Source organism: Aspergillus undulatus (assembly GCF_047715775.1).
Source record: "Aspergillus undulatus strain CBS 261.88 unplaced genomic scaffold BDV17scaffold_12, whole genome shotgun sequence".
NCBI lineage: Eukaryota > Fungi > Ascomycota > Eurotiomycetes > Eurotiales > Aspergillaceae > Aspergillus > Aspergillus undulatus.
The window spans coordinates 478,049-499,172 of NW_027396616.1; the positions used below are offsets into that span (position 1 = coordinate 478,049).

At 51.9% G+C, this 21,124-nt stretch overlaps 8 protein-coding genes across 8 annotated transcripts; 5 read left to right on the top strand and 3 right to left on the bottom strand.

Annotated features, from left to right (window-relative positions):
* The first annotated feature begins 70 nt into the window (after positions 1–70).
* On the top strand, positions 71–431 carry BDV17DRAFT_257919 (uncharacterized protein). The gene is made up of 2 exons (XM_073757253.1): positions 71–321; positions 385–431. Exon 1 carries the CDS (start codon positions 127–129, stop codon positions 304–306), a length of 180 nt encoding a protein of 59 aa, XP_073617820.1. The 5' UTR covers positions 71–126; the 3' UTR covers positions 307–321; positions 385–431.
* An 82-nt stretch (positions 432–513) lies between these two features.
* BDV17DRAFT_297483 (major facilitator superfamily domain-containing protein) lies at positions 514–2,294 on the bottom strand (the record flags this gene model as incomplete). The annotated part of the gene is made up of 5 exons (XM_073763497.1): positions 514–677; positions 737–1,367; positions 1,426–1,510; positions 1,567–2,095; positions 2,240–2,294. The coding sequence occupies 5 exons, from the start codon at positions 2,292–2,294 to the stop codon at positions 514–516; spliced, it is 1,464 nt and encodes a 487-aa protein (XP_073617821.1).
* Positions 2,295–3,339: 1,045 nt separating this feature from the next.
* Positions 3,340–5,969, top strand: BDV17DRAFT_289409 (putative alpha-L-rhamnosidase C; the record flags this gene model as incomplete). Its single annotated transcript, XM_073761657.1, has 3 exons — positions 3,340–3,401; positions 3,450–4,818; positions 4,869–5,969. 3 exons carry the CDS (start codon positions 3,340–3,342, stop codon positions 5,967–5,969), a joined length of 2,532 nt encoding a protein of 843 aa, XP_073617822.1.
* A 597-nt stretch (positions 5,970–6,566) lies between these two features.
* On the top strand, positions 6,567–8,648 carry BDV17DRAFT_257924 (pyridoxal phosphate-dependent transferase). The gene is made up of 5 exons (XM_073757254.1): positions 6,567–7,045; positions 7,094–7,440; positions 7,487–7,939; positions 7,986–8,566; positions 8,630–8,648. Exons 1-4 carry the CDS (start codon positions 6,748–6,750, stop codon positions 8,229–8,231), a joined length of 1,344 nt encoding a protein of 447 aa, XP_073617823.1. The 5' UTR covers positions 6,567–6,747; the 3' UTR covers positions 8,232–8,566; positions 8,630–8,648.
* Positions 8,649–8,821: 173 nt separating this feature from the next.
* Positions 8,822–9,511, top strand: BDV17DRAFT_257927 (ACT domain-containing protein). The gene has a single exon (XM_073757255.1). It carries the CDS (start codon positions 8,880–8,882, stop codon positions 9,300–9,302), a length of 423 nt encoding a protein of 140 aa, XP_073617824.1. The 5' UTR covers positions 8,822–8,879; the 3' UTR covers positions 9,303–9,511.
* Positions 9,512–14,538: 5,027 nt separating this feature from the next.
* BDV17DRAFT_280551 (uncharacterized protein) lies at positions 14,539–17,149 on the top strand (the record flags this gene model as incomplete). Its single annotated transcript, XM_073759901.1, has 2 exons — positions 14,539–15,388; positions 15,579–17,149. 2 exons carry the CDS (start codon positions 14,539–14,541, stop codon positions 17,147–17,149), a joined length of 2,421 nt encoding a protein of 806 aa, XP_073617825.1.
* A 157-nt stretch (positions 17,150–17,306) lies between these two features.
* On the bottom strand, positions 17,307–18,828 carry BDV17DRAFT_297485 (uncharacterized protein; the record flags this gene model as incomplete). Its single annotated transcript, XM_073763498.1, has 2 exons — positions 17,307–18,598; positions 18,666–18,828. The coding sequence occupies 2 exons, from the start codon at positions 18,826–18,828 to the stop codon at positions 17,820–17,822; spliced, it is 942 nt and encodes a 313-aa protein (XP_073617826.1). The 3' UTR covers positions 17,307–17,819.
* Positions 18,829–19,575: 747 nt separating this feature from the next.
* Positions 19,576–20,805, bottom strand: BDV17DRAFT_297495 (uncharacterized protein; the record flags this gene model as incomplete). The annotated part of the gene is made up of 6 exons (XM_073763499.1): positions 19,576–19,682; positions 19,754–19,877; positions 19,951–20,386; positions 20,450–20,539; positions 20,640–20,730; positions 20,763–20,805. 6 exons carry the CDS (start codon positions 20,803–20,805, stop codon positions 19,576–19,578), a joined length of 891 nt encoding a protein of 296 aa, XP_073617827.1.
* Between the last annotated feature and the right edge of the window lie 319 nt (positions 20,806–21,124).

The following is a 21,124-nucleotide window of genomic DNA, read 5'->3' on the forward strand; positions in this document are numbered from 1 at the left end:
TTGGCATAGGAGGCCCAGCTCTTTTTTCAAGATATCCTCGTAGCTTAAAGACAATGGAACCAAAGACAATGAAATCCCCACAGTATCCAAACCGAGCCCCTCTCCTCGGCGTCTGCTCGAAGCGACATGGCCAGAAGAATCGAGCCCACCGCTTGCATGTGGTTAGGATTAAGGGTATTGAAGGGACCAACCCAATTCATCGTCATGAATGATGGGGCGTGGCTTTTGTGGTTCTTGTCGTTGAGATATCTGATGTGCTCGCTATCATACTGGGCGACTGCCACGAAAACCTCATTGCGGTCTTGAGAGACGTGGAGACGGCTGGTAGGTATAGAAAACTAACATTAGCGGATAGGATGAGAGGGAAAGGAGGCAGAAACATACACTTTCTTAATGTTGTCCGCCGTCTCGCCCTCATTTTTGATTTAAGCCACCGTCTGGGCGCTCTCTTGCATTCGGGTGAGGAATTGGGCGTGGTCGTTGTGAGTCCTGTAAGGTAATATATCTAGGACGTCACTTCTCCAGTCGCATCCGTATCCGCTTCCCATACATAAACATTGGGGTAGTTGTTAAGAGAAACACCAGATGAATACCCGCAATAACCAAAAACATATCCCGCGGTCCCGCCGTTTTGACCCAATCAACAACGAACAGCGAGAACGCCAGACCATGGACGTCTAACCGACCAGATTAGCATTTCACCATGGCCAAAAGGGCTGGATTAATCAACACGTACTTTTGAATACACTCAGGATAACTTGCGCTTCAATAGCAGCTACCTTGTGCACATCGAGAGAGTACGTGACTACGATCATGCTACAAAGGATACACCCAAAGTACACAGCGCCAAAGCAGACGGTTGGAATGACCCAATGGGTACGTGCCTCGATACCCACACCGTACCCCGCCAGACCAAGAACGGCCGTGAGGGCCGCCGGTATCATCATCACGAGCCGAGACTCAGGTTCGTATATGCCGTGATTATGGTGTGCCTTTCTCCATGCTAGGATGTCAGACACCTTACCGCCGACAACGCTGCCGAGGACTGTTCCTATGAGAGGGGATATATAGAGCAGGCCTGTTTGAAGTGGCCTGAAGCCGTACCCATCGACAGACTGGAACAAATGCGAGATTGTTTCTGCTAGGACAGCGAGCCAGCCGAGGGAGAGGGCGTATATCGTTGCCGACCAAAGGAGGGTGAGAGATCTGAGTAGACGCATAGGTTTATATGCTAGTGTAAACCAGCTGGATTGATTGAGGCGACCGTTCCATAGCGAGAGTGCTTGGGAGAAGCGGAGAGGTGGTGAAGTCGAGAGGTTGTCGGTGTAGACCTGTCCTGGTGTACGTGTCACCGAACCGCAGTCTTCCTTTATATTGATCAGCTTTTGCCCTTCTCTATATGGCTGAATAGCATTGCCTGCTTACTTTTCGGTCGTCGCGCACCCAGTATGTCTCCCGCCCGAAAATGAGGATGGAACCGAAACAGACACCGGAGGCTATGGCCGACACCCTGTTGCTCCTCAGTCAGCTATTGCGATGAAGAATGAAATAATCTACTCGACGTACCACATCACCCAACGCCAACCGAGTCGTTGAATAACCCCAGCTCCAATCAACGGTGAAAGACTCTTCCCCGCCGCTAGAAGAAGCATGTAGATGCCTAGCCTGAAACCTCGCTCTTGTGGTTGGTACACCTCTGATATAGTGACTGAGACTAGGAACTCGCCCGGGCTGGAGGCGAGGCCCTGGACGAACCTCGCAAGCACCAAGCTAGCGTAGGAAGGACTGGCAGCTGCCCAACCACAAGACGCGATAAGGAGGAGAGACCCGGCGACGTAAACAGGGCGCCGGCCAAAGAGAGTTGCAGTGGGCGACCAGAGTAGGGTGCCGACTCCGAGTCCAAGCATGTATATGCCTATGGTGAAGGAGGCTTTTTGCGTAGATACGCCAAATGCATCCGATATTTCTGGAAAGCCTGTGGCGAGGATTGGGCATAGAGCTGCAGATAGGAAGCTGCTGAAGCCGATTGCAATCAGTAGGGCATCTCGACGCCAGGCGGGCCAATTTAGGGGGTCATTTGGGGTGGTGCTTGTGACTGAAGCTATCGTTTTCTCGAGCTTATGTGGTGATCGGAACCAGGTGTTCCCATCCTCCAGATTGGTGAACCAGATTTGGGTGCCTGATGAAAGGGTTCGTTAGGCGAAACGAAAAAAGAAGGAGACTATAAATAGAGGCATACCGCAGGGATGACTAGCATTCTTCGCTTGCACTGCTATCTCGTCCTTGGTGCTCATTCTAGACTCGAGCGTGTAGAGGGGCGGCTGGAGTCTAGGGCTGAAGTCTGAGAAGACATACGATATCTGAAACTCAAAGCTTCAACTCAACGTGGAGAGAGCTCTAGACCCAGAACTTGTCTACCCCTCATGAAGCACTGCCCAGTTTATCGAGGTCTTAACAGTCAAGAATCGCGTCGTGCACGAGGACCTGCGGAGGAGCCCTACCCCCAAGGTACCTGCTTGGCGCTGCATTTATCATTCAGGGTGTTTGTATCTGCATAGAATCAGCCCATCGCTTAAATCACATTACTACACAGATGACCGGGTCAATATCCCCTCAGCTGATTACTGAGTAACATTATTCCCCGGACCTTGTCCCAAGTCCAGCAACCTTGACGCACTAACTCAGCAATCAGAGGCAGATCCTCTTTCTTGGAGACCTGGTCCGCTCGCGGCTGATGTTGCGATATCATAACAGAACCATGACCTAGCCATGATCTTGAGATTATACAAACGGGGCTTTCAAAGGAACCGTTTGAATGAAGTGATATGCTGAACCAGCAACTCGGAGCGGTATACCCTCCTAACTGCCACATATTGATCCTGTATTTGAACCGGAACCAATGGAGATGGAATCACCGCTCAGACTTGAGACTTCCTGATATCGAGCAGCTCAAATTTATCAAAACCTAAAGGCATATCAACTTTATCTTAAAACCCATAGGCATAGTGTCCGGGTTTTCCGAGCCGCCGCATCGGAGTGACAGCGACGGTGGAGACAGCAAGCGGTGCCTGACGCCGATCTCAAACAAAGATTACGTAGTGACTGTTGATCTCCAACAGGCTCTCTGAGTCTCTGCAAGTTTCGCTGTATAGTGCAGACACTAGGCAGCTTCGCCAAGCGCACCTTCTCCTCCACATCCACGACCGACTGGGCACCGCTCCAAGTTTGCTCGGGATAAGAGTCACCGAAACGAGCCCACTGGAATTGTGGGCGGTGCTGCACGCATATATAACCATTGTTTCGCGCATTCATGGACTTGGGTCGACAATAACTGCGAACATGCTACGTATATGGCCTGCGCTGGGCCTTGTCTTCGTCTACTGCGTGGGTTTTGGTAAAAGGTGAGAGGTGAGCTCCCCAATTTGGCTATGCCTTCTCACATCTGAAAGCGAGATTCTTGTATATCCAGAGCGCTTTGGGCATTCGTCTGGCGGCTTCCACTCCTACAACGCCAATGCGACATGCATCACGCTCTCCCCATCTCAACCCAATGTAACTCTCGATTACGGCGCAGAAGTCGGGGGATACCCGTTCCTCTACATCCATTCCCTCTCTGGAACAGTTCAGATAGAAGCCAAATATTCAGAAGCAAAGCCAGGCCTCGACGTGCCCTACGCGGACGGCCCATGGGCCTTCCAAAACCAGCTATCGAATACCTTCCGCGTTGAAACGTTCAATATCACTACCCCAGGTCAGATCAAGTCATATTTTCAACAGGGTGGGCAGCGCTGGCAGAGTCTCCGATTACTTAACCATGACAGAAACGTGCGGATATGCGGCGCTGGGATCCAGTCCCTCAATGAGCGGCGCCCAGTCAATGAATTGCCTGGTTACTTTGAGAGCTCGAATCCGCTGTATAATGAGATTTGGGCGCTCGGGGCACGCACAGTGCAGCAGGCTTGTATCGAGAAGGGAACGGCGCCGTCGACGTGGGAGGTCACTGCCGACGGGGTGCGGCTTCGCGGGCAGCAATCGGCGCAGTCGGCGTTGGGGGCGGACTTCTCCAACTATACAATGACATTCAAGACGAAGATTGTGCGTGGTGGAACTGGTTGGAGGGTCGCGACTTCAGCGACCAGCTTCGGTCCTACGTTTCTTCTCACAAGCGAGTATCCTCCAGACGCGACCTTTCTGAACACCAATCGGACGCTTGTGCCGAGTAATACGCTGGCTGTTGGATTCGGCCACAACATTGTCAATAACACGTCGTTGGAGAGTGGTCGGGTGTCTTACTATGAGCTCCCCTTTAATGTTAAGGAAGGCCAGTGGTTCAGCATTTCTACCAGCATCGCGGAGGACGGATATATCGTTTCAATTGGAAGCAATCCTCCTATCACTGTGCCACTGAGCGACCTGCAGTTGGTTTCCAATGCCATGTTCTCAACAGGCAGCGTATACACCGGGACATGGGGGTTCGGGCCCTGGGCAGACCAAGTGGCGTATGTCAAGGATGTGACAGTCCACGCGCAGAATGGCACTGTTCTGTATCGCAACCCCATGACAAACGAGACTGTCCTCGAGGAATACGGAGTCATGGACAACACCGAGTCGGTCTGCCTGGACGGCGCAAAGCGTGATCGACTTGTCTGGTCGGGTGACTTTGCGCACACCCAGCGCATCATCAGCGCCAGCACCTACAGGGCCGACTTCCTCAAAGGCACGTTGAAGTTCTGTCTCGAGCGTCAAGAGACAAATGGCCCCTCCGCTGGACTGTTCGCGATGTCTCCGGGCATGGGCCAGGCCGCAAAGTATACTCCTGTTTACAAGTCCTACGGTCTGCTCGATTACCAGATGTTCTTCCTCAACAGCATGCTCAATACTATCTTGATTTTGCGGATGAGGACTTTGTCGTCGGGTGGTGGGCAAAAATTAAGACTGGGGTTGAGGTTTTGCTGCCGCTTGTCGATCAGCACTCCGGGCTTGCCACAGGAGGGACAATCGGCGCCTTCTTCCAGGGCGACAGCAATGGCACGGCTGCGTCTGCTCTGCTCACTCATACCTTGAACCGCCTTGCCAACTTGGCAGATGTCGTGGGAGAAGCCGAGACCGCGCAAAAGTGGAGCGACGTCGCTACAAATATCTCTGACGCGGTCAACCGGCACCTTTGGAAGAGTGACCTCGGGACATACAGCTCGAGTCTAACAGCTACAAACGAGACCTCTTATATCGGAACGACATGGGCCATCCTCTCCGGCACAGCAAACGAAACTCAGGCTGCATCGGCCATTGCGGCACTCTCCTCACTCAAGCTTGGTATCGGGTACAAACTTTCCTCGGATCTCCCGGCCTCAGACCCGTCAACAAACCTTTCTCCTAATCTGTCAGGATTCCTCCTCGAGGCACTCTTTGCATATGCAAGACAAGCGCCAACCGATCCCGCTGTAACCGAGGCCGTCGATCTCCTGCTGAATGGCCTGTGGGCCGCAATGGTAGACCAGGATGAGTACTACACAGGGACGGCATGGGAGTACGTGTATCCCGATGGTCGGCCCGGTCTGGATCTCTTCACATCGCATGCGCATCCATGGGGCGGGGCTCCGACATACGTCTTTACTGAATATGTTCTTGGGATTCAGCCGACGAAACCGGGATTCAAGGAATGGGCGTTTCGGCCTACCCTCACTCATACTGGGCTTAGGTGGGCGAAGGGCAGGGTTCCGACGCCGCATGGGGTTATCAATGCTAGTTGGAAAATTGATGGCTCTGGTAAGGAGGTTGCGTTCAAGGTTTGCGGGGCGAGAAATACGCAGGGAAGCTTCAGTATAACATTGCCTGCTGTTAGCTGTCGGATCAACGGCGAGGTCCTGCACAATGGCTGCGATGAGTCTGGCGTGCGTGTGGACGTCGGAGGCACGCACTGCACCACGATCGCCGTGTCTCTGGCGGTTGCTATCATGGGCTTGGATTAAAATGATCTATGAAGACATTGTACCAATAAGATTAGCTATTTTGTCCATAGTATCTTGGATTACTGCTGTTTGCGCCAGAGAGTCTTGTAAGTCCGTTGGTAGCCGATCAGGATACCCACCGGTAGAACCTGAGATCTTCCTAATCGAGACAAACTGCGAACTACCAAGTATGTTGCGAGAGGCAACCATCCGCTCTCGGCTCACCATCCATCTCGCTCTCTTACCGCTTCGCAGGTCCATCGCAGACATGTTGCATTAACCGGTTGGACAAGGGCCTGAGGTTCGCCGAACGTGCGTTGGTTGACCAACAGCAACCTCAAAGATCAGTTTACATCAAGCGGATGATGACTCTCAGTTTACGTAAGGGGAGCGAAATCTACTGGGGCTCCTCTCCGACAGACCGTGCGAAAGTAAAAGACTACCGGGCTTGATACTAAGCACGCATCGCAGTAAGCGCATGATTCGGTTGCAACGCAGCTGGGATGTACATACCTCACGTTGCCAATGACAGGCTCGGTCGTCCGAATTCTATTCCAATCAGAGTTGCACTCGGGCTTGATAAGCTGCAAGTTGAACGCCGATTTGCTCGCGTCGCCGTTACTCCAAGTCGCTGGCCGATCGGCTTGATAACGGCGAGGGGTATAAGATGAACCCGTACTTGAGAACAGAAGCCGGAGGAAGTAAAGAAAAACGGAAGAGATTTTAATCCAGAAAAGTCTCTACTGATAAGCGTTGCTCATATCTCCTTCGCAAGGCGCCCACCGTCATTGACCATACCATGGCTCCCTCCGTCCTCTACAGCAAAATAGACACCCGTCCACCAGAAATACTCAGGAGCCAGGGTCATTATCTCGAGACGAGCGATGGACGAGCAATCTTTGACGCAAGCGGCGGTGCGGCAGTCGCCTGTCTCGGGCACAATGACCCGCGAGTGAAGCAGGCAATCATGGAGCAACTGGACAAGGCGGCGTACGTCTACTCGCCCTTCTTCACCGTTCCGGCCGCCGAGGAGATTGCGTCTTTCCTGACGGACTCGACGAATGGAGCTATGAGTAAAGTTTTCATAGTAAGCTCAGGTTAGTAGGTATGTAGACCCAGTTGGCAACCTGAATTAATGAAGATAGGAACCGAGGCAATCGAGGCCGCGCTCAAGATGGCCCGTCAGTACTTCACTGAGCTGCCGAAGCCTCAGCTGCAGCGGACAAAATTTATCGCCCGACGACAGTCGTATCATGGGAACACCCTTGGGTCTCTAGCAGTGGGCGGCCACAAAGCGCGTCGCGCGGTCTATGAGCCCATCTTGGCGGCTAGTACTTCGCACGTCTCGCCTTGTTATCCATACCGGGACAAGAGAGAAGGCGAAAGCGACGCGGAATATGTTGCCCGCCTGGCAGAGGAGTTGGAAAACGAGTTCCAGAGAGTTGGAGCGGATAGAGTTTGCGCGTTCGTCGCTGAGACCATGTCTGGGACGGTGAGTCTTCGGCCCTGGCAATAAATCACTTCGCTGACCTCGCCAGACGCTGGGATGCGTTGCCGCCGTTCCAGGATACCTCAAGGCGATGAAGGAGGTATGCGACCACCATGGTGCGTTATTGGTACTGGACGAAGTCATGTCGGGTATGGGTCGGACGGGGACTCTCCACGCCTGGGAGCAGGAAGGCGTTGTGCCTGATCTGCAAACCGTTGCGAAGGGTTTGGGAGGCGGGTATGCTCCTGTCGGAGCACTCCTTGTCGGGTCACGGGTTGTGGACACCCTGTCCAAAGGTACAGGGAGCTTCATCCATAGCCAGACTTACCAGGGACACCCTATCGCATGCGCGGCGGCCTGCGCTGTGCACAGGATCATAAAGGATGATAATCTACTAGAGAACGTTCAAGAGCAGGGAAGGTATCTAGGGCAGCTGTTGAAAGACCGCCTGGGAGGACACAAGAACGTGGGAGACATTCGCGGACGCGGACTCTTCTGGGCTGTAGGTACCCTTTTAGATTTCACTGTGCATGATCTAACGAATCTAGGTCGAGTTTGTCAAGAAAAAAACAACCAAAGAGCCCTTCCCAGTGGCAGACGGTATAGCGCAGAATGTCCACCTGACTGGCCTGCAGAAGGAACACGGCATCTCAGTCATTCCCGGCGTCGGCGTCGCGGATGGAAAGAACGGGGACATTGTTCAGATAGCCCCAGCATACAACATCTCCCGCGCAGACGTCGAGTTGGTTGTTGAGCGGCTGGTGGGCGTCGTGCATGCAGTTCTTGGGTCGTGAGCGCCGTTGGCAAGTAAACCTCCTGCATGTAGTACACAGGTCACGTCACCTGTTGAAAGGGGTGAGATGACCCTTACCCCCTCCACCTCATGACTGCGAAGCCAATTCGTTAGCATTTATGGGAAGCGATGGATGTGTGTCTCATTGGGTGGCCGGTAGGCCGCTGTCGACCGTACGACCTGCCTATTTAGGATATCGGATTGACGACCTCCGATCACCGAGGTTTATGCAGAAATTTTCTGCTATTGCCACCGTTCAAAAGTTATATCTCTTCTAGTTGCTGTTTCCGGCTAGATTGCTGATTATTATCTGTGTATTTAAACCACCGTTTGCAGCTAGATTGAGAAATCAGACCTTCATTCTTTTATATGATTAGTGGTTGATGTCGAGTAATTTACACCTAGGCTGACGCTCATAGCCGCCTATCTAAGATAACTAGCTTACTAATAGAAGAGGTCGAACCCCTAGGGGCAGGCGGTACCGGAGGGCAGTATGCTCCGACAGCATTTTAATTCACGTGACCAACCGTAATATATTTTTGTAGCTTTGAAATTATTTTATTACTTTTACCAAAGGGTTTTTTTTTTTTACACCAATTTACAAAATCCTTCGTGATAACTATTTCCATACCCCAATATAGCAAGTACAATGGCACCTGGCGAATCTGATCTCAAAATACTTCTTTCATCTCTCGAGCCGATCCTGCACCCAGATATTTTCGTCTTTCTCACTGTGCCCAACACGACTATCCACCAGGCGAGCGAAGATTTCCATACACTGCAACCGCAACTTCTCTTTCAGGAAACAGAAGGCACCACATTTGTTGTTACTCGCGAGCGTGCCGATTCGCATGGCTTCACCAACTATGTCTTTCCCTGTCGCATGATTACTCTCAGCGTGCATTCTAGTCTTGAAGCCGTAGGACTAATCGCCGCCATTAGCGCAAAGCTCAAGGATGCAAAAGTCAGTGCGAATGTGGTTAGCGGCTTCTATCATGACCATATTTTTGTACCGGATGGGAGGGAGAAAGTTGCATTGCAGGTCTTGCAGGATCTAGTGCAAGCAAATTAATCTCTTGGTTTTAGTATAAATGTCATGGTGCCGGCCTAGGCTTCATTCCATATGTGAAGTGGCTCTTTCTGCTGCCCTTGACCGCCCGTTCAGTCGATATCTCTCGAAGTACAGCCCTCCCAGCTACGTCTTGTCTCATTTATGCATCTGTATATAACCTCTGTTAGACTGTGATACGAAAGTATGAGACCACGTGATTTCTAGCGGCTCGGCCGCTACTCCAACCCCTGGGAAGTCGACCCCTCATTGTATCTATCGTGTTGTAAAGAGAATCGTCAAGTATCGAATAGAGGCTCATCCCAGGCACGGTGCCCGGAATGATAACCATCTAGGCATCCGCTCCTTAGTAGGCTACGTATGTGTAGCTGATACAGCCTCGTTCTGCCCTACTTCCCGTGTGCATACGCAATTCATAACAGACTGTAAGGCTGCTATTTCAAGCAATAATATATATAAAGGTAAGCATGATAATCTAAAACTTTTTTTCTAGCTTTTATGGGTTATATAAGGTGGTTGCAGATGACGAGGCCTCGTTTTTTTGGTCGCGTCCCATGTCACGCAGTGTGCATACTTCACTATATCGGTCATCCCTGATGACTCAGTTCTTAGTCAGCATTAGGTGGTTAGCTCCCGCCGCCGGCGGTCTCTGAATAGCATCAACTTATCCACTTCCATACTTCACTACAGGCCTGTCGGGTCCCAATTCGCTACAATACACGTTCCGACGCTCGCTATAATCCAGGCATATCTACCCCGCGAGGCTCTCAAGTAAAGATAGTAACAGTGACAATAAGGTGCCTTCGCCGTCTACCGCACCAGCTACCCGCACATTGAGCCGCAGAAAAGGTAGTAAATGCTAGTTAGCTAGCGGACAAGAGTAAATACCACGTGACCGGAGATAAAAAGAGGCTCCCTCTCAAAAAGGCATGCAGAGATTATACTAACTATAGCTTGTATCCGCGGTATAGCTAACCAAGGTCGCCTCGATACCAAGTACCCTAATTAGCAACTCCACGGTAGTTAGTAGTATCCAATAGACACGCGTGTATTCACACGTAACCTGCATTATCAACTTGTCCAGAATCGGAATAAGGGTTTTGGACCACTATATATCCGTGGTCAGACTGAGTATCTGTTAAAAGTAACTCTATTATCTCACGGGTATACCGTGATTATTAAAGCCACTACGGAGGACAAGGAAGATACCCTTGAGGCAGAAGCAGATAACTATTACTACCTCTGTGCCCTGTAAGGGTATTAAATCCCGGTCTGTCTAGGCAGCTTTGTGCTGAATATCAAGTATTAATACCATGATAAATTAATAATATATATAATAATCCTGAGTTGGTCTGGAACTCGTGTTTAGCAAATAATCAATAATCAAAATTCAGCCTTCTTCCACGAAGAGCGCCATCGTTGTCTGTCCATCCTCCGGTCACATGGAGTTAACTACAAAGACAAAGAGTGGTGTAATATACAGTAGGACGAATCTACCCGGTGTTTAGTTATTATTGATTTAGAGGATATGGAGTGGCTCAAGCGGCCCAAGCAGTCTCGGGCCCTTTAACCAAGAGCTGGCAGTTTATGTTATTATGCCGCGAGGGCGCCGAAAAATAAACAAAGGCGCTTCCCTAGTCTACCTGCTGCCTATAACTTATGATAACCCGCTTAGATGTCTTGTTCGAAAATAATCCCTCTTACTTTAGCAATTGCCAAGACCAAGCACGAGAATCTCCTTTGTCTCTTTCATGCTATCCAAGAGCGCGTGGGCATGGGATTGCTAGCCAAGGGTTGCAGTAAGCGTTACAGTTTAGCAGCGCCTGTACCAGGGTACCAAATACCAAGGAGGCTTCTTGATTAATATATAGACCTTATCTACATTTCTGTCCTAGAGCTCAGCAGTCTAAGCCTCACGGACCCTAAACAGGTTGCTTGGATAACCGGACTTGATTCGGAGATTCACATGAATGGTGGAAACTAAGCTAGGTGCTAAGAGCCAGTCATTTACCGTGCGCACTTCTAGTCCTACCTTGTTTGGAGGAACTGGTAGCTTCTAGGGCCCTGATGCTACGCTATGGCTATCTTGGCCACGCCCTGATGAGAGTTCCTGACTACTTTTGACGCCAAGGATCGCGGAAAAGGTCAATGTTTCGGGCAGTTTGGATAAGGGTAAGCCCTTTCGGGGGCCAGCTGCAGTATTTCAAAGAAAATCCATTCCAATGCAGCCATGACAATACAAACACTATACTTTCCCTCGGCGATTGGCCTGTACAGGAGCAATTGTTTGGGCCAACTGAATATGACCATGAGCCGGGTCTGCCTTGGACTAGGGAACGATGAAGCAATGAAGCAATGATAGCGAGCCAAGCACTTTCCGTGAAAGGAATAGCCACTCTGGCCAGTCAGAAACCCTGCTGGCCACCTCCGACTGGCTCGCTTTCCACCATCTAGCATAGTAGAATGCCCGGAGCCACAGGTATAAGAAGACCCACCCATCCTTCGCTTAAGTCTCGGTCACCTATAGCAATAATCAATTCTTCAGTCAAGCTCACTCTCGACCATGTTGTCTAACAATGCTGATATATCCTATCTAGTACCGGAAGTCAGGGATGAGGTTATCGCGCTCCTGGAGCGTTTTGTTTATCTAATTATTTCCCACGCAGCTATTGATCTTCAAGAAATGCCCAAGGTACGCTGATTCACTGAAATCAGGAATATACTAAGTGCGATATAAGTTCCAAAACAATACTTCACGAACTTTGCGAGGCAGCCCCAGATGTCGCACAAGCCATTGCAGGAACCATGCAGGGAGAAACAAACCGGTCCCATCCGAACAGCAGGTCAACGCGACCAAGATCCTCCCTATCGTCCATCAAAGTCTACCAGGATTAGCAGATCTTCCTCATACCTTGCAAAATCCAGTCCCACTGCTGACTGTTGCGGTCCGGAAATAAAGAGGCCGATCATGGGGGATGACGAAGCTCGTCCAACAGTCACCACGGCAAGCGAGGACATGCTATTGACAGAGACCCTAACATCGCGTGGAACCGAAAACACCGTACTAGAAACTGAATTAATACCGCCCGCTGAAAAGACCCTGGATACAGGACAGGTTGAGGAAACATTCTTCTCTCAACCTAAGGTCTACCAAGAAAAAGTACTAGTGTTAGCTGACAGCTCTAGTTTATCCTGCCAATCCCTAGCATATTCCTCTATCATGGAGGTATTACCTATCCAGGAGTTAATTATCAACGCTGCTCGGATCCTCTACTAGCTCTGCCAATATCAGGATAGTGTCCCTAAGGCTATACACAGACGAAGTCTTCGGTTATTGCAAGGCAGCCAGCCGGAGACACTTGCCGCATCTACGAATAATATATGGTCCGATGGTTCGATATAGGTACAAGCCCTCGAGATAGGACCCTCTTGGCAATGTCATGTTACTATTCTTAACATGCTGGAATACATGGGGGCCTGGGAATAGTATAATGGCCAAGTATAACTGGCCCAGAGGACAATCTCCACCAAGAAGGGTCAGCGGGTAGATTGCCGAGGAGCTGTAATCCCTGTGTCGAATGAGATACAGACCACTTGAGGGTGCGGGGAAGGCCGGGGAAGGTAGATTAGTAGGGTTGGAATAATTGCGTTGAACCAAAATAAACATAGCCATGAGCTTCCAAGCAGTCCGGTCAGCCCTGCTGAGAGTGACCAGCGCCAGCAGAGGAAACTTATCAGGATGCAACTCAACAGAGGCCAAAAGCTAAGCACGAAGCTGGTCAAAATCCTAGGATTCCAGGATACTGTTCAGCAGAAAAGTCTAGCAAGGCCGGCATTGCTTCGTTACTTCTCAGTCCGCTAATATAGCTAGGGAAAACACTAAGATGAGCATGAAGTATCTGGATAACCTTATTAATCCTATACAAGCAGACTCCCAACATATAAGGACTCCCAACATATAAGGCTCCTTCAGTTCCTTGGCCTCTAACTAGAGCGCCTTGTGAGTAATGGTTGGCCTGACTTTCGTGATTTGTTACCTGTCTAACAGGCCCCCGGGGGGCTGATTTCAAAAGACAAGGCTCGGGAATTACGAATTACTTTTCTGTTTAAGGATATAAGGAACCTGAATCATCAGTACTAGCACAGCTCAATTAATAAAAATAAAACAGGAAGCTCTTCCCGCTGGCAAAATAGATACTGCCATTAAAAAGTTGGTTAAAGGAGTCAAGGCCAGAGTGTTAGGCCAGACTATACTTAGCCCTACCGATAAATCTGGCCGTGAATGGAAGCACGGAGCTGGAATATACAATACTTCAGCACCTCTGTCCAGGGGTATGGCTCGATGCATAGATAATCCTGGCCGCTATGTAGATATTTGACTGACCGGAAATTGTTCGACACGACAAAAGTATTCCTCTTGATGAGATTATTGCAATTAAACCAGTAAAGCGAATCTGACCGTTCAAACGGCCGTTAGCGGTGTGGGCCAAGAAGATTTCAAAAGTACCGACGACAAGCTAAAGAAACCTTTGGAGATGTTAATCTATTGGTCTACTTCTGCCCTATTAGTCACACAGATAGCCACTACATATTACTTGAAATTAATAAATGGGAGCGAGCGATTCGTTATTACGATTCGCTAGCTGATCGAGGCGCTATTGACCAGACCCGGATGTCGAGATTGGTTCAGGAAGAATTTAGGGCCCTGAAGAATTTAGGGCCCTGAAGTTCTACCAAGAAGCTGCAACTGAATTTTCTCCCTGTTATTTGTCGTATGATAAATAAGATGAAGATAGCCTACTCCCAACAGAATAATGCTTGGAGTTGTGGTATTAGAGTCGTCTGGACTTTCCAACGCTTGTCAAATGGGTGGGATAACGTATTGAACCCGGAACCCATGATACTAGAGATAATAAATCGGCAAGTCACTTGTGTTGAGGAAAATGCCATGGAAAGATATCAACGTTGGTAGCTCAGCTAAATTATAATCAAGGATGCTGCATTCTGGCTGGGAACGCTTAATAGTTACAAAGAGCCCAAATTACTAAGCCACGGCATGGCTATGTCACCGTCTTATGCAGACAGAGAGTACACATCTTCTGACAGGTGTCTTATTAGTCTCCCTTGGCAAAGCTGTCATAACACCACTTCCCCTCTTCTGTTAAGTACTTAGACCTAAGCTAGCCGCCCGCCAGTCTTTCCCGTTTGCTCTCCTTGTCTCCCCAGCTGTTTAGATACAATGGTGCGGGGATACACCACTCTCTACTCCAGAACCCCCCGCTCCTTCCTCTTCGCCGTCGTTGCCAATGTTGGCCCCGGTGGCGCCAGCCGCCCCCTGGCCGTGGCCTATCGCCAGGGCTGCGACCGCACCACCGCACTGTGGCCTCCGGAGCGCATACACCGTTTCGTGGCAGACACCCTCGCCCTGATCGAAATCCTCTCGGATCCCGCAAACCGCGCGCTGCTTGAGGCGGAGAGGGCACTCGCAAAGGACTGGTATCGCCGGTCCAAGGGGGCCAACGAGCCTCATATTAATGAGCGGCCCAGCGTTCCAGACTCGCCGCAGCCTCCTTTCGTCAAACCTGACCGCCGTTATAAGTACCCGGTGCCACCACGGCCCCAGTTGCCGTGGCATGATGACGCGCTCAGCGAGTTCCCCTTTACAGCGACGTGCCTTGTGCTGGGCTTGTTGCGCGGCGATGGCGATGCCACTAATAGCAACAGCGCGCGCCCCGGCGACGTCCAGCTCCAACCGCTCTCCACTGTGTTTCGCGGCGACTGCACCGAGTACGGCCTTGTCGTTCTTGACATATCCGACCTCGACAGCGGCGTGAAGTACGGCATAGTTGCGTTCCGCATGCATTATATGGCCGAGGTTTGGGCGCGATTCACGCCGATGAACTGGGATCCCATCGAAGACAAGCCGCCTTTAAAGGAGCCTGACGTTGTACTCGATAGCCCGCGGCCTCGAGTGCCGTTGTCTATTCATCAGTGGCTAAGCAAGTACCGCGTCTCTGACAGCGTGAAAAAAGACCCCAGCGTCCTCAGACTGGAGGACAGGCCGCTTGTTGATGCTGCAGCCCTGGACTGTGCGTCTGCTTTCACCTCAACTGTCCGCCTGCGCTAATTTGGGAATGGTAGACCTTTGGCCGCCGGAGCTTGAAGATCAGGATACAGATGAAAGCCAGGCTGAAGAATCTTCACAAGGCCTTCTCTCAAGCAGTTCCGACTGTCTGTACTCACACATGTCTAGACACATTTGCTGACTTATGAAAACAGATTTCTGGCCCATAAAGCCCACCACTCGCGCTGAAGGTGCATCGACTACAACAACTGCCCCGTCACAAGAGCCTTTGCGGAATGCGCACATCGACCATGCTATCGATGATATGCTTCTGCACACTCAGGAGCCCGCCGAGCCCCCCCTTGAGAAAACGATAATCGGCAACCTCCAAAAGCTCGTCGAGTACCGCGAGCAGCTGCGGCAGCGGCTGGAAGAGGTGCCAGACAGCCTAGGTCCGTCCGATAACTCGGGCTATATTCTGCGTGTTGCGTACGCCGGACGCAGGCACCTCAACTGGGTCGCGTTTCGGAACCTCGCGCCCAGCGTGATCGCTGCGGCCGTTGCATCTGATGAACTTCGGGGCGCGTCTGCGCTCAGCCTTTGCGTCGATCAGTTCAAGCTGAGGGGAGACGAGGGAGAGGAAGACCTTGGTGATCTCGCAGCGGCCCTGGCACGATCCACGGCGCTCAAACAGCTATGTTTTTTGCAGCGGCCGGACAGGGATAGCGACAATGCGTCCGCTCGTTTCTGCTCGCAGCTGCTGCTGCTGTGGAAGAGGATATCGGGAGGAGGTTTGGGGTCCATCACCATCTATCCGACCTCCGCCTTCTCAACATCCTTGCGCAGCCGCAAATATTTAACATCATCCTCGACTATCACTTCTCCTGTATTTCCCGTGATCCACATATTCACGTTTGTGGGTCGTCAGCGCGAAGATGTCCTGGACGCAGACACAGACGCAGACCAACAATACGAGAACAGTTCTACTTACAGTTACAGTGGCTACTACGCCATGGACAATACCCTGCTAGACGCCGAGCGTTTTGCCGGCCGATTCCTGGCATACCTCCAGTCCTTGGGCTCGGGTTCGGGTTTCGAGAAAGCTATCTTGCGATTCGCATACAAGGGGCCCTCCTCGTCACTCACCACCACCACATCACCAGGTCAATTCGGTGTGAGCCCCATCCCAGTCGGATATTTCGATCACGAACTCCCGCCCAACGACCCGTCAAACGTCAGACGCAGAGATATACATTCTGGCAGCTGGGTGGTTCTTGTGGCCGCTCCGGAACAGAACTCTGATCACAGTCAGGCTGTGGCAGAGAGGCCACGTCCACGTCCACCTCCCCCTCCACCTCCCCCTCCACCTCGCCCTAAGTGCCACGCTGGCCTCACACCGACTGATCCATCTAACGTCAGGCAGCCCTCTGCCAATATGGACCGACGAGGCCGTAGTTGCGGTTCAAGCGACGTTGAGAATGGCTCCTTGCAATACTCTTTCGTTAGAATTATTCAAACCTCTACCGAAACTGCATCCGAGCAACAACAACCACAACAACAAAGACAGGTCCCCGTCCCTGATCTCGCCGAGGTGATCGGCGGGCTAACAAACTTCCTGCGCGAAACCGTCCCGGGCAGTGATATTTCCACGTGGGAGGAACAGGTCGAGGAGGTAGAGAGGGACCTTCGCACGCAGCAGACTTCCATTGGAACGGGGAAACGCTGCATCGACATGCGCGTTATGGCTGAGGGCAGTGCCCACACTTTGCTTAAACGGTTACTATGATTTTGGTACTAACCATTCCAACAAATCTTCATAGTGAGCGTAACAGAACTGGATTTCTTTTCTTTGATTTTTCTATCTTGATAGTGCCTCACAGCATATAAAGCCAAAACCTAGGCTGGGAGCCCGTTGTCAGGCTTCTTACTCGTCTTACTATTTGTGGCAGTCCTCCGTGCTCGTGCAAACTGCTGCATTAGTCCAAAACAAAAAATTCGAAAGATGATTACTTCTACAGAATTCGAACTTTTCTACCAAACTATAACATCTGTCCTATGCATTATTTACCCTCGCCAACGAACACTGACTACAGATAGATACATAATGCAACGAGACATACCTCTATATCCCTATCCAACCGCCTTGAGTTCCTACTCACAAGGAGGTACAGGTAACTCATAAAACAAATGCCCCGAAATCAACACCAGGTCACAGCGGCCCGAGCAAGGGTTATCCTCATCAGTGGGGTCCAGCTGGCGAGGGGTATACTTCTTGCCCGCAATCTCGATTTGGAAGCCGCATTTGGAGAAAAATTCAGGACCTTCATTTACAAAAGTAAGGTCGGTGCCGCAGATATCGAAGGAGAAGTTGTCGTTGGACGCGTCGCAGATTTCTGGGGATGAGCCAATATTGCCGTCTACGATGAAGATGCCGTTGCAGTGGAGGCCTGGGGGGGTTAGCTGGTCCATGGGGATGGGAGGTGGGATCTGGGAGTGGGACTGTAAGTGCACTTACCAGGCGAATAGGCGCTATAGGCGTAGACGGGAAATTGCCCTGTGGGCGTTACTGAGGAACCAACACACAATGGTAATGTTTCCACGGGGGGCTCTGGCGTATTCGTTGGTGGTGTGCCGGTCGTCGTCGATGTTGGCTCCGGGGGCGGCCGCGGGGGCTGGCCATGAGGGTTCTGGGGGTCCTTGGGGTCGTAGTAGTCCGGCGGATGGCTGATCTCCGGGTCCGGATCGCAGTAGTACCCCTTGCAAAGCTCCCCGCCGCAGTTATCATCGCTACCGCACTCGGGCGCCGACGGGCCCTCTTCCCAGTCGATCCTCTTGCCGGGGCCGTTGTCACCGGGGATATGGGGGCAGCTACCACCGCCGCCGCCGCCGTCCTGCCGCCGCCGTCTTGCCGGGTTGCCGTTCTGACCGGGGCCGCAAGGCTCCACGGGCTGCCCGGGGTTCACTGGCTCGTCTTCGAGGTTGTCTTGGATGGTCGGGCAGGCCTGCGCCCAGTCTTCCGACGACCCGGGGTCGCGCAGGCAGCTGTGTTCGCCGACCTGGCCGTTCCAGATAATCGGCCGCCTCTCTGCGAGTTCGACATTCTCGCCGTGAACGGCGAAGCGGCGCGCAAAGAGCTGGATGAGCTTCTTGACGTTAGCTGGCCTGTTCAGCTGAGACTGCCAGCGGGACGGCACTGCGCGGAAGTAACTGGCCAGCGCAGCGACCTGTGGGCTGGCTGCAGAGGATAAATGTTAGTCGATTCCATGAAGTCAACTGCATGACTTTTTAAGTTGTGAACTTACCGTAGGAAGTGCCCTCGCAGGCCTGCATGCGATCTTCCTCGTCCCATTCCGGCTCCTCGGGGCAGCTGATGTCCTCCCCGGGAGCAAATGTCGCGACAAAAGGGGAGTAGTTGGAGAAGGGGGCCCTCATGGTTAACCAGTCCGACGCAGCAACCACGATCATATTGGGAAGGCTTTCCCCGAATTTGGCAGGATATTGTTGAATGGGGATGTCGTTGGTGTCCTCTGTGTCCGCGTCGTTGCCAGCCGCCGCGACCAGTACGACGTCTTCCGCATCAAGCTTCTGTAGTAGTTCCTCTGGAAAGAGAAAGCGGCTGTTAGCAAAACATATAGAACTATATGTGGCATATTTGAGGTTGGGAAAGAGAAATCTGCTGCTACTCACCGAACCTGTCCTGAAACCCGGGTGGCACCCAACTGCCTTCGTAGGTAAAGCTCATGTTGATGGTCGCCTTGCCCTGTCTTTTCTTCCTCCTGATATCATCCAGTACGTTGGTGAGTTCCACAATGATCTCTTCCCAGGGCCACCTAAACCACTTTACATCACCTTCACTCGGGTAATGCGGTTCGTTCACGACCAGGGTGCAGGTTGGACAAATGCCAACGGAATTGCCGATCACCTGGGCAGCAACTCCAGAACCATGTTCAACGCTTCTCGCATCCCCCAGCTGCTCCTCCTCCTGGTGGTCGGGCCCGATGAGGTGCTGCGCGTCAAGTTTCTCGATGGTCCTTCCACTGAACTCCTACAATCCCTTTTGTTAGCAAACAGACAGTAGAACAAGATGGAGAACAAACACTGTGATCCGACCAAATGCCAGCTTCGTAAATCAAATACACATATGTATCCTCCGCGTTGGCCGAGTCGTAGTTATATGTGTACCCGGCGCCGTCAAGGTCGTAGCTCACACCGTCAGGCGCGCGCCAGATACTGTCCTTGGGCAAGGACACTTGCGAAGGCCCCCAGTACGGTGTGTTTCGGACTACGCGGGAATCTGTCTGTCTCTTGTCGCGCCGCAACTCGAGCAGGAGCGTGTCATTCAGGGGGCTGGTGGCCTTATCGTCCGACGGAATTCTATCGTCCCGCTCACCCGCGCTAACTGGAGCCTCAGGGCCAGAGGGGAGGCCCGAGTCTTGGAGTTTGCGCGCTCTAGTAAAGGGGAATCCGGTGTTGTAGTTTCTCTCCTCGTAGTAGTATGCGTACGAGACGTCGGGCTGTGTGTGTAACCTTTCAGTTAGTCTTGTTCAAAGAAGCGACGGGTATAAGTCAAGAATGGATAGGACTTGCCGATCTCCTCAGAGCGTCCATGGTATCTTGGCCAAGCATGGGAACCCAGTAGAACGCCACCCAGCGTTCCGTGGTCGGTCCGACCTCAACGTAGTCGTCATACCCCTGCAGCAGGCTCGGGATCGAGCCCACGTTCTCAGGATCCCTGGGGTAGACGATGGCGGGAGCCGGGCAGCCAATTGGAGGCGGCTCAAATGTGCCGTCGGAGGGCGTTGTTGGCAAGGGGCAAGCTGTTGCACTGGTTGTGGTGGACGACTCCCAGTCTGTTGGGGAGCAGCCGTAAATTGTCGCGCAGTAGGACGAAGTTGCAGTGACCGTGGACGTGGTTGTCCCGACCAGTGTCTCCGAGTGCGTAATCGTCGTGGAGCAGAGCTCTGCCGACTCGGTCTCACAGGGCGGCTTGTCGCTGTAGGTGAGCTGGTTGTCACGACCGACGCTGCAAAAGGGGATGTTATGTGAGTCAGGAGCCTTGTCGGTCTCGGGCAGGGCAGTTTCTTACGTGATTTCTGGCCAGGGGGGTAACGGTGGGTTGATAACAGTCCACTTGGGGTCCGGAGGGGGACCTAAGATATCTGGAGGCGGCGGACCGCTGTCGATGAGGTAGAATCGAGTTATGTTAGCCCTAATATGACCCGCCCGAGGCTGATTCACGCTTGGTGCGTGTAGTTTGTATGGGGGGTTGAACTCACGGTGGGTAAATGCCTGGAGGTAGGATCCATCTGAGCGAGTTGAACCTGCCTCCACCGCAAAACTGGACACTATTAGCGCGGGCTGCGTTTGCTATATGAGGGACACAACATACATTGAAAAACCATAGATTGCAGCTCGTGATAATCCCACCGCCGCCGCCATCATCGTCGTCGTCGTCGTCGTCGTCGTTGTTATCCTCAACAGGCTCGACAATGTAGGGATCAATGGTTCGCCAAGTAGGCAACGTCGTCGGGGTTGGCTATTAATTTCGGCATTGTATCAGCACTTCTAAACTCATCGAAGCCAAGGAGGAGTTTGGGAGTGGAAGTTATAAAGTACCTTAACGGGCTGTGGTTCGGCCGTTGTCTCAGTTGGATGTGGTAGTCCCAAGTCCTCGTCCTCTCCAGAGCCATCGTCGTTGTCATCATCGTCACCACGAGATGGTGGGCCCCTGGTAACAGCCGGCCACGGGGGAAGGGTAAGG